Genomic DNA, 12,567 nt, shown 5'->3' on the forward strand with positions numbered 1-12,567 from the left:
TCCCCAGAGGTCAGTAGATACCTTACTCTTCCCTAAACAATTACGTTGCCCTTGGAAGACCTGAAAAAGCGTAAAAAATGTTACTTTTCAAACATCATGTCTGATTTATTAAATGATAAAAGGGATAGAGAATTTTACTAAAAGTTTATTGAAAAGGTTGCTTTAATCTCATGAAGAAAACATTTTGGCTTTTGTATTTTGTTTTCCCCACTGTTTTTGAGTGGTAGAAAGTCTGAGAAAAATTTCAAGTTTCAGTGGTCAGCTAAATTTCTTTTTAGGTTTATTTTGACTAATTTGCCTTCACACTGAATAGAATTAAGGGGTCTTACATATAAGTTAGTAATGAGATTAAGCAGAATTGCTCTTACAATAAAGAGTGTCATGGCAGGCATTTGTGGGTATTTATTTGAACATAAACACATAGTAGGTAGTGTTTATAGGTTTATGACTAAAAGATTGACATGCTTCGAAACTGAAATAAAATAACTTTAGTCTGAGCGGTTTTTAGTAGCTTCTAGAATCATTCAAGGTTAGAGTTGTCTGATATAATCAGAATGACAAAGATTGTGCAAAGTTATTTCATCTCCAGGCTTTTCGCTTTCAGTTTTGAGGTGCTTGGAATTTCTGAACTGGATCAATGAATTAGGATTACATAGGAACTTAAATTGTCCAATTCAGTATATCAAATTATTCTGATATCTTCCTTCAGTAATTCAAGCTATGAAGCTAGTACAATGCATGCCTTCAAAATCTTTATACCTAACTCACTTCTGCATCATTCTTACATAAGAGCTCATGTTTTCCACTGTCTTTAAGAGCCCGTGCCTTCTTATTTGTTGCTTTCTGTTCCCAGCTATTCAGGTAACAGCTACTTACTATGGGTTCTGGATTCTTTAGATTTGGCTTTATCACAAGGTGATAAAAATCAGTGGATGATTTAAAAAAACAAAAACAGCTGTGTTCACCTAAGTGTAATCTGTGTTTACCTACAGTGTGTTTCTTGCTGTTGCTGGTTTATTTCTGGTTAGAATTAATTTTATATAATTATATAATAATTGTATTTATATAATTAAGCAAATATCCAGGTAATGGTTGAGTAAATGAAATTTCTTCATGATCTCTGATTCTCTTTTTTTTAAAGAAATACATCTTGATATAATAAAGGCATGTCATTTTATAAATATGTTATCTTTAAATACAATTTTTGGATGTATTTTCCCTCTACTCTGAGCAAAATTCCTTCCATAAAACTGCTCTGACTTCATGTTTTTCCACACTTCATTTGGGGTAGGGGGTGTAAAGCCAGAATGAGCAAGGATTTACTAAAAAACGAAAAAGGAATTCTGATGACTAAAAAAGGATACGGGGCACAGGTTCTGCTGTTAGATCTGCAGTAATGTAAAGTTAAGGTACCTGAGTTGGGTCTGTTTGGTTTTGTTTTTGGTGGCTGGCCAGTAAGGGGATCCCTTGACCTTGGTGTTATAACACCATGCTCTAACCAGCTGAGCTAACCGGCCAGCCCCTCTATTTTGATAAAGAAGATTAATAGAATGAGAGCCGAATTTATGAAGACAAACTACCGTGAAAATGTTGATAATGAAGATATCATTCTGGTCAGTAAAGTAAACATGTGTATATTTTAGTTGATGGGCCTCTTGCTCTGAAATGGACTCTCAGATATCCTTATATAATTCCTTTAACTTTTTCATTTGCTCTCTGCGTTACCCTTTACTGTCAGTGGCTTTGCATTTTCAATAAATGCTAGGTTTTCTGTCTCCTCAGTGGACTGACTTTAATTATTGTTTCTTTGGACTACTCACTACTACAATTTTTACCCGCTGCTCTATTGAGAGAATTAGATTGATATTACAAATACATCTAATACTGTTTAAAATTCACTGTGTTGTTTCTCTTTGGACTACTCACTACTACAATTTTTACCCGCTGCTCTACTGAGAGAATTAGATTGATATTACAAATACATCTAATACTGTTTAAAATTCACTGTGTTGTTTGGAGATACTGGGTATTGGGCTTATTGCCTTGCAAATAAATGATGCTGAGATATTTTATGTCTAATCATACCTGTGGTATCATGGAAACTATTAGAAAGATCTGAAGTGTTTGGTCTCCTGAGGTATTGTGGTATGATGTTCTTTTTTTTAATCCATGTGTTCAATCTAACTTCCCTCCTAGAAGGGATTTTATGGTATTTAAACATGTTAAGGAAGAAATGAAGTTTTGGGGTTAGCAGTTACGTATATGATTTATACCAGTGTTTACTTGTTTCCTGAAGTCTAAAAATCTTATACTATTATTGGTAGATCTATTTACCTCCTAGAAGGGATTTTATGGTATTTAAACATGTTAAGGAAGAAATGAAGTTTTGGGGTTAGCAGTTACGTATATGATTTGTACCAGTGTTTACTTGTTTCCTGAAGTCTAAAAATCTTATACTATTATTGGTAGATCTATTTAGTTGAAATATTAACTATCCTTAGTGACAGTTTGTCTATCATTTGATCCTCTTTCTTTTGACTTGCATTTTAGTATGCAACCGAGGATGGACTTGTACACACAAATGACCAGGCAAGGACTCTACCCAAAGAATGGGTTTGTATTTAAGGGCCCCAGCAGTTAGAGCATCCTCAGAAAAGAAGGTAAGGCTCTATGACATGCAAGTTAAAATATAAAGGGCCAAACAAACTGAGGTCAAGAATCAGAAGGTGTGTTAAAAGTAAGGTGAGGGGGTCTCTCTTTGCTTTAGTGTGATGTAAGAGTATCAGAAATTCTGGAAGGAATGGAGAATGGAATTAAGTACCTTAGTAGATAGTATCTATGCAACATTTATGGAGAAAAGTGGAATGTTATTTTGGGATAAGGGGAATTTTTTCCATTTGGAAATTCATTTACTATATCTTCTGTAGAATATAAGTTGGGCATGCTTTTTATTATTACTATTGAGTTAAAATTCACATAACATAAGATTAATCATTTTAAAGTATACAACCTGGTGGTTTTTAGTATATTCACAACACTGCAACTACCACCTCTATCTAATTCTGAAACATTTTCGTCACTATTCTCTCTCTCCACAGCTCCTGTCAACTAATTTACTTTCTGTCTTTATGGATTTGTCTATTCTGGATATTTCATATAAACGTAATCATACAATATGTGGTGTTTTGTGTTTGGCATCTTTCACTTCATAGGTTTTTACGGTTCATCCATATTGTAGCTTATATCAGTACTTTGTTTCTTTTTATGGCTGAATAATATTCTGTTGTTTGGATATATCACATTTTATTTATCCATTGATGGACATTTGGGTTGTTTCTACTTTCTGGCTATTGTGAATAATGCTGATATGAACACTCACGTCCAATTATTTGAGTACCTATTTTCAGTTGTCTTGGGCATATAAATAGGAGTGGAATTACTGGGTCATATACCCAACCTAAGACAATTATTATACTTTTTCATTTCCTTTTTTAAAAAAAATTGTGATAAAATATACATAATTTAAAATTTACCATCTTAACTTTTTAAGTGTACAGTTCATTGGCATTAAGTGTACATTCATATTATTGTATAACCGTCACCACCATGAAGCTCCAGAACTTTTTCATCTTCTCAAACTAGAAATCTATACACATTAAACAGCAGCTCCCCATTCCCCCTTCTTTCCAGCCCCTAGCAACTACCATTCTACTTTCTGTCTCTATGAATTTGACTATTCTAGGTAGTTCTCCAGGTGGAATAATTTGTTTTTTGGGGACTGGCTTAATTCTCTTAGCATTAATGTTTTTAAGTTCATCTGAGTATACTTTTAAATGTGCTTTATTCCCAAGTGATTGCAAGGTTTTCATTGTATGTCTTTTTCCTCTTCTAAAATCTAGAAAGGAAGGAACCCTGATAAGTTTCTTTGAAAATAGTTTTTTGGGTTTTTTCTCCCCTACTGACCTACAACCTTTTCTTAAAGGCTTCTGTCATTCTGTGTGAACCTCCCCAAAAAATGAAGTTATAGGGACATGTTCAGGAATTGGCGTAGCTTATTTTGTCGTTTTTGATTATTGGACTTGCTGAAGTTAGTTTATGGGTATGTCATTTTCCAATTATATTAACATTTTCATGACTGAGGACCGTGTGGGTTAACCATATGGATTCTAAGTTGGAAGTGGAGGTGCCAACATTCTGTCATCCTTGAGAAGTGAGAATTTGTGTCTCAGACCCTTTTACTGAGGTATGGCAACCCCAGTTCTGGGTTGGAAGTGAAGATGTTCAGTGAGGTTTCAAGATGTCTTGGTCCTATTAAGGAGCGTCATATACAGATACTTTGCAGTGGGAATATTAGGTGTTCTCTAGCCTGGGTATCAGTGGTGAGAGCATGTTATTTTAGCTTGTTGACACCCTTTTTGGTCCATGCTTTGTCTTTGTCTTTCCAAGTATTTATTATTCAGTACCTTAGTGCTGTCTATGAATTTGATGAATATACCATCTATATTTTTAAATGAATATTTTGAATAAGAAACGACTAAAAATGGGACCTTTTGATATTATTCTAGAAATGTCCTAAACTGACTATAAAACACTACTCAGCACTTCTAATTCTATGCTATGTTTATATATTTGGGGTCGTAATAGAATAAAAAATCAGGTCCTTTGTTCAAACCTAGATGTCTAGATTAATCTGCCTTTGTATTGAGAATTTTTCAAAATTCACAGAGCACTGTGTGAAATACTTGACTTATGTTATCATTTAATTATCTCAGCAACCATGGGAGATAAGGATCATAAAAGTATTGTGTGCTCCTTGTAAAGAATTTAGAATGTAAAGACAGGTACAAATAAATCACTGATAATCCCACCATCCAGAAATAACCATAGTAAATATTTCCTTCACTTTTTTTGTATGTTCTTGAGCAGTTTTGAACCTTGTTTCTTTTCCCTTAAACTTACTCGTATATTACTATTGTGTGTATATATATATATATTTTTTTTCCCCCCCTTCCTCCTCTTTATCAATGTTGAATTCTCCTTCATGCATCAGCTTTTATACTGATAGGATGGCTTTCCCCCCCCCCTCCTCTTTATCAATGTTGAATTCTCCTTCATGCATCAGCTTTTATACTGATAGGATGGCTTATGCTCTTATAAGCACTTTTATATCCACAGTCTCATTTAAGTTTCACCGCAGCTGTTTGATGCATCAGGGCAGGTACCCATGGCTCCGTGTGACCGATGAGGAAGTGAAACCCAGACGGGTTAGGCAACCTTCACAAAGTTATACAGCTAACTACTAAGCTGACCAAAAGATCCAGGACTTGAGTCCTGGGCTCTTTTCTGTTTACCAAATAAGAACATGGCAGAGTAAGTGCTCGTATGGCTGAACGGTAACTCTAAAGATACGTCCACATCCTGATCCCTGGAGTCTGTGACCATTAGGTTACATAGCCAGAAGCTGGAAATGAATGGTTTTGAGAGGAAAAGTATATATGGTGGACCCTTGATGCAATCACAGTTATCCAGGGGAATCAGAGACACATAGAGAAGAGAGGTAGCAATGTGACTGTGGAGAATGGAGTGATGTGGACAAAGATAAGGTGGGCTATCAGCCACCAGAAACTGGAAGAGGCAAGAAAATGATTGTTCACTAGAACCTCTAGAGGATGCACAGATCTGCCAACACTTTGATTTCTGACTTCTGGCCTCCAGAATTGTAAGAGAATAGATTTCTGTTCTTTGAAGCCACCAAATTTATGGTAATTTGTTACAACAGCCACAGGAACCTAATACAGTATTCTAAAAAAAAATGTTGAAAGAGTGATCTCACGACTGGTTACAGGATCAGGCAGAGGTAGCTGACGCCCATGACAAAATCTGGTAAAGAAGTCATGCTGTTCTGTTTTCTCTTAGCCTTGTCCCGTCAACCCCGCTGACACTTGTTGACCACCCTTAGGAACCACTGTAGATATATCTCTATTTTGTTACAAAAGACCCCAAGGACACCTCACAAACCATGGAAGATGCCCAAAGGGCCCTCCTGGGAAGGAGACTTGATGTCTGTCTGGAAGAAATGCCTCCTCAGATGGTTTTTTTCTTTTTCCTTCACTCACTGTTAAATTCCCAGTTTCATATTCCTCAGGTCTCAAAGGCAGTGTCAGCCCCTAAATCTAAATCTGTCAACAGTGCTTGGCAATGACTCTATTTTGTGTACATATGCAGATGACGATACCTTAGAGGTGACATTTCCCTACTCTGTAAAATGGGCATAAAATCACTTCTACATATGACTTAACATATTTTTCTGTGAGAATCAGGTGGATTAATGAATGTAAACAAGTATTACAAACTATAAAGTTCTATGTTAATAGAAATAATTTTTGTTGTGTGATTACAATAATCATAAGGGCAATTTTTTTTATAGCTATTATCTAAATTGCAGACAATTAAGATTTCACCAGTTTTTCCATTAAGATCCTTTTTCTGTTCCAGGATCCAACCCAGGATTCCACATCACATTTAGTTGTCCTGTTACCTTGTGTCCTCTGGTCTGTGTTAGTTTCTCAGTCTTCCCTTGTTTTTTATATCCTTGAGAATTTTGAGATATACCATTGCTTTTTCTTTGTTTTGTTTTGTTTTTGGTACAGGGATCAAACCCTGGGTGTTGGTGTTATCAGCACCATGCTCTAAGCAACTGAGGTAATGGGCCAACTCCTAGTATACTGGGTTTGAGGTATTTTGTGGAATGTCCTTCAATTTTTTTTTTTTTTTTTAAAAGATGACTGGTAAGGGGATCTTAACCCTTGACTTCATGTTGTCAGCACCATGCTCTCCCACGTGAGCAACCGGCCATCCCTAAATAGGGATCTGAACCTGTGGCCTTGTTGCTACCAGCACCACGCTCTCCCAAGTGAGCCACAGGCTGGCCCTGAATATCTTTCAATTTGGATATGTTTGATGTTTTTCTTGTGATGAGACTAGGATAACAGGTGTTGGGAAAGAAGACCATAGAGGTGCAGTGCCCTCTATGATACACATGATATGCAGGGGAATAGACGCTAATAATTGACAATCCCAGGTTGACTGACTTGGCTGGATTGTAAGGGTTTGCTCTCAGCCAAGCTCCATGAGATACTCCCAGCAACACCTGGCTTATACCCTTCTATTTTCAAGTTAAGAAGCAAGCCAGGAACTGAGTTTTGCTGGCCTGGCTTTAGTCTGTCTCTGAAAACACGATGACAGGGCTCTAATTGGCTATGTCTGGGTCACTCATTCATTCAGTTCAGTGGTAAAATTGCCTTTTTATGCACTTGAGATTGGGTGAGAGGGCAGTTCTTTAAGGAAAATTCAGTTGCTATTACCAAAAGAAGGGTAAAATAGGTATGGGCAATAGTGTCGGATTATTGGTAGATTTAATTACCTGATTTTAAATTTGTACAAATTGTTGAATCTTTGTTATTAAAGCAAATTTAATCTTGACTACATTTCAGACTTGCCATATGAAACAAGACTGAACTCTGAAGAGCATTTCCATTTCTGTCTTCATCCCTGTTCTCACTTACATGTGAAGAGATACATAATGCCTCAAGTTTTAAATTTTTTGTGTAGCGTATAAGTAAAATAGCACAGTGAAACCAATCAGCATTAGCTCAAATCCTAGATCTTCCAATTACTAGCTTACTTCTGTGCTTCAGTTTCCCGTATCTAAATTGGGGATAACATGGTAAACTAAAATGCTGTGTGTGGGAATGAAATATAGTTGATGCACAAAAAGATGCTAACTGACTAGTCACTGGTCGTAGAGCTCATATGTTTGCTGTTATGTCATGCCTTAGTGCTTCTTACTGACCAGAATGTTTCTGTTTCTATTAGAACTTATTTGAAATTTCCTTTAATTTTTTTTTAATTGAGAGAAAAAGTATGTATTTATCATGTATAACATAATGTTTTGGAGTATATATACATTGTGGAATGGTTAAATCTAGCCAATTAACAAATGCATTGCCTCACATAGTTATCATTTTCGTGTTGAGAACACTTTACATCTACTCTCTTTGCATTTTTTAAAAGTATATCTCTCATTAACTGTAGTCACCCTGCTGGACAACAGGTCTCTTGAACTTCTTCCTATCTAAGTGTAATTACATATCCTTTGACTAACATCTTCCCACTTCCCTCTCCCCCCTTGAAATTTCTTGTACTAGAATTTAATTTTAAAAATTTGTCTTAATGGTTTTGTTTATTTTGGTAATGGTATAGAACCTCTAATATCAGAGTGCTGTGATAAATGAGGACCCAGACTAAGGAATGAATGAAATAGTCTTTCCACAAGGGAGCTGAGTAGGAGGTGAAAACATACATGCTAAACACACGATAATACAAAGGATAGGAAGTTGTGGAAAATGCTAGCTGTGTATACCACATAAACTTCCTTTGACAGTGCTGTACTCCCTAAGCATTTGCCATGTAAATGCCAACTGTGTGTGAAATAAAAATTTGAACTATCTTAAAACTTTTTTAGTCTTTTTAGAATTCAAAATCATTTTTGTGGCTTCTAAGAATTAAATTTAGAAACTATAATATTTCTTTTTATTTTTTGCAGTGTTTGAAAGATGTATGATCCTGAAACCATCAGACACAAGAAAACTTCTAGCAATTTCAGGGGAAGTTTGTCTACACTCAGGCTCCAGTATTTTTAGCATACATAATTGGACAATAGGCCTGTGCCTTATTTTTTGGTGGAGTGAAAAATTTGAGCCAGTGAAGCCAAATTCTTATAGCAGGCATCAGGCAGCTGTACCTGGCTCCTTGCTGATTGCAAATAGGCATTTAAAATGTGAATTGGAAATCAGATGTCTCCATTACTTCCAGCTAAAGTGGCATCATAGGTGTTTCCTAAGTTTTAAGTCTTGGATTAAAAAAAATACTCCACTAGTGTCTACCATCTCTACCATGAACTCTGTTATAGAAGCTTCATTTTTGTGTGTTTCCACTCTTTTCTCTCCATTCCCGTCTTCTACACAATCATGCCCTCTTGCTGAGTAATTCAAGAATAAGATTTTGAAATACCTAAATCACGAACTTAAAAGTGATGAAATAAAATGAATTATTTTCCTAGTCTCTCGGCCATCATGTGTTATATAGTTAAAAAACAATTATAACCATTTTAAAAAACACCTAGGGATAAATTAGAAGAAATGGTGCACCCTCCACTCAACATATGTAGTCAAAAAATTTGGAACGTTTTCTCAGCAGGAACCAGTTGTAAACAGGAATGAACTAGGGGCCAAAATGCGAAACCAAAAATGAAGCAGCTACATGTAGTTAGTAATTTCTAGTTTGAAATGTAACTGAACATTGTGGCTTCATGTGTATTTTATATTGTACTTTTTCATTATTGATGGTTTGGACTTTAATAAGAGAAATTCCATAGTTTTTAATATCACAAATGAAACTATTTGAACTGTATTCTAGAGAGCAATATACTAACTGAAGTGAATGCTTGTATATATTAAGATAGCCTTAAACCTTTTTCTCTAATGCCTTAACAGTCAAATAAAACTTTTAAAAGCATAGGACTACAGTCAGCATGGTAGACTGAGAAGTAAACACTGTTGCAGTTAGAGCAGGCACTGATGCTGTCAGTGTTTAGCACTATGTGTTTAGCTGTGTTTATGCTACAAAAGTGCAATATTAGACACTAGCTAGCTAGTACTGCTGCCTCATATAACTCCAAAGAAGAAAACAGAATTTGATTAAGTGCATTGAATGTTGATATTTCTTTAAGTTAGTTATATTGTCCTTTGCTTGGATGCAATGCCATGCAGATTTATGTGGCTGCTATTTTTATTTACTTAGCATTACTTTAATACCTTAAATGGAGAGCCAAACGTTTCTCTCTTCACCTGACCAGCAATGCCCTTTAACTGCAGTAGGGGGGGAAAAACACATTTTGTGTGAAAATTCATGATAACTGGCACTTAGGATCAGAAAAAAAAAGTTCTTTATACTTGATGCCTTAAGATGCTGTCTGCCCAAAGTTCTGAAAGACTTTAAGATAGGCAGTAATACTTACTACAGTACTACTGATTTTTTTGTAGAGTTGTTAACATTTGATAATAAAACTTGCCTGTTTAATCTCAATGTTTGCCTTTTTTTGTTATTAGAATTATGGTGATGGTGGAGGGGTGTACCCTGAGGTGGTAGGATTTTTCCCTAAGCTTACTGTACGTATTTATAAAAGTATCAATGATAAATGTACACAATATAGTGGTCAAACCATCATTACAGCATAAATCATTGAAACTTTGAATTTTTAACTGTTTTGATAGTCACAGGTATTAATATTTGATCCTTGTGTCTTAGTGAATACTTACTTGACAATTTGAAAGCTTATTCAAGCCATGTAAAACTAGTAAGATCTAGAATGTTTCTGAATCCCATGCACTCCTTATTTATTCCAATTACTCTGTCTCTCCTGATGCTGAGTTCTCTAATGTCCTCTCCAATTCAAATTTTACCCACTTTTTGGGGGCCAGCTTAAGTCTTGCCTGACTTCTCACATTTCATAGCAACATATATTGTCAGTATCACTTGACCTAACATTCATGATATAGAACTCAAGTGTATCCATTCTGAAATTAGATTGTAATATCGAGGGCAGGAAGTATTCCTTTATTTCCCTCAATGTCTAGTACATTTCTGTTCACTCAATATGTTCTTGCTAAGCATTCATTGGATGAAGTATAGAATGTTTTTCAGTCCTAGTCCTTGCCAACATCATTTACAAAAATGGAGCAATCACTTTCAGCTTTCTACTTCAGCTTTGGTCTTTCTGTCATCACATAGTGCAAGAAGGCGGCAGAATTCTCTAGGCAAGCTGAGGTTCTCACCCAAGTTCCTCCTTGCTTTGATGTCTCTGGCAGGCATTTACCATTGCTCAGGCTATTCCCTGCCTTCAGCAGAATCGGAGATGACTGGGCTATGCTAGTGTTCCAGTTATTCGTCTCCCTGGAATAGAAACTGGCGCAGCTGCTGTCTTCATGGCAGATAAATAGCCTCTCAGAAGGATGTGGAATTGAGAAAGGGGGATAGGGAAGGAAGGAAGAACGAGAGTAAAAAGGACTAGAATATGTAAAGGACTTCAAAGTTTCATCTGTTAGGTTCATAGTTTGGGCATATATGTTCTCAGTGGTTTTGTTGTAGCTTATACTATATTCTCTCGACTTTATGATTACCAGCTTAAGTTTTGGCCCTGAATATCCCTTCGCCTTCCATATGAAGGAATTGAGCTGAATGATTTTTACTCCCTCCTTTGTACTAACTGTATTAAATAAAAGAAAAAGAAATGTCATGGCAGTTTCCCTATTACACATAAATTGTTACAGTGATAAGTCATAACTTTGGTGGAAAACATTACCCCTGCCCAAATCGTTGTGCTCTTTTGGTTTTAAGATTGAACAAAGTTCCAAATCTTTAATAGAAAAAAAGCTGAACTGATGCAAGGATTTCACATTAATTATGTTCTGTTACTACTCCCATGGTGAAACACTTGCCAGAAGAATGTTTTTGAAATAGACTTTGCATGCATTTCTTTGGTTTCAAGTAGAGAAATCTTCAGGGGTGTTTTATATTTTTCTCATATCTTGGCAGCACACTGCTTTGAACATAGAAAGCACATGATTAATTTCAAAACAGAAACCTCAGGAATCAACTTCAACTCATCATTTATCACATCTGATTTGTCATCAGGCCCTGTAGATTTTATTTCCAGCATCTTTTGAATTCATTATCTTTGAACATTTTTATGTCCATTGCCTTATTCCATCCAGGCTTTTGTTTTCTTACCCAGTTTACTAAAATTGCCTCCTAGTCTACATTTTCTAAAAGACTTAACTAACTTCTTAAAAAAAGAACATTTCACATTACTCTCTAAAAATATCCATTGCATACAGAAGGGGTCCTCAAACTTCTAGAGGTGGTAGAAAATCATATTGTTTTTTGAGAACAGATTGTTAAGTTAAAAGACCATTTGAGGGCCGGCCCGGTGGCGCACTGCTACAGTGTGCCGCTTGGGAGCGCAGTGGCACTCCCGTCGAGGGTTCGGATCCCACATACAGACCGGTTCCCGCTCACTGGCTGAGCGAGAGGTTTGCGATCCCGTTGCTGGTCCCGGTCCGGTACGGGCGCGACACTGAGGGTTGCGATCCGTTGCCGGACACGAAAAAAAGACAAAAAGGAAGAAAAAAAAAAAAAGACCATTTGAGAAAATGTGGTATGTTTAGGATTGGTCAAGGTGAAGCAAAGGGTAATGAAATGACTTCAAATTCTGAATGAGAAACTAGCAGTCCATGGTTTACAGTAGTAAAATAGTTAATCAAGTTATCATCTGATGTCCTCTTAGGACCATATCTCCACTAGCCATGTGCATTACCATCTGGAAGCAGCTGGCTTTATGGAATTATGCAATGACCTACTAAAACTCAACTATTATGCCTGCCTGCTGCAAGGCAATATCTTGAGCAGTTACGGTTCTTTTTTTTTTTTTTTTTTTTTTTTTTTTCC

At 36.1% G+C, this 12,567-nt stretch overlaps 1 protein-coding gene across 1 annotated transcript in view; it reads left to right on the forward strand.

Annotated features, from left to right (window-relative positions):
• The window catches only part of ESRP1 (epithelial splicing regulatory protein 1), a 57,717-nt gene extending 47,571 nt beyond the window's left edge, over nt 1-10,146 (forward strand). The window contains exons 15-16 of the mRNA XM_008582474.1: nt 2,551-2,660; nt 8,606-10,146. Of these exons, the coding sequence (XP_008580696.1) occupies nt 2,551-2,625 (75 nt within the window). The 3' untranslated portion in view covers nt 2,626-2,660; nt 8,606-10,146. The remainder of the gene's footprint in view (nt 1-2,550; nt 2,661-8,605) is intronic.
• Nucleotides 10,147-12,567: the final 2,421 nt, after the last annotated feature.

The sequence above is a fragment of the Galeopterus variegatus genome, unplaced genomic scaffold (genome assembly GCF_000696425.1).
Source record: "Galeopterus variegatus unplaced genomic scaffold, G_variegatus-3.0.2 Scaffold2623, whole genome shotgun sequence".
Lineage (NCBI taxonomy): Eukaryota > Metazoa > Chordata > Mammalia > Dermoptera > Cynocephalidae > Galeopterus > Galeopterus variegatus.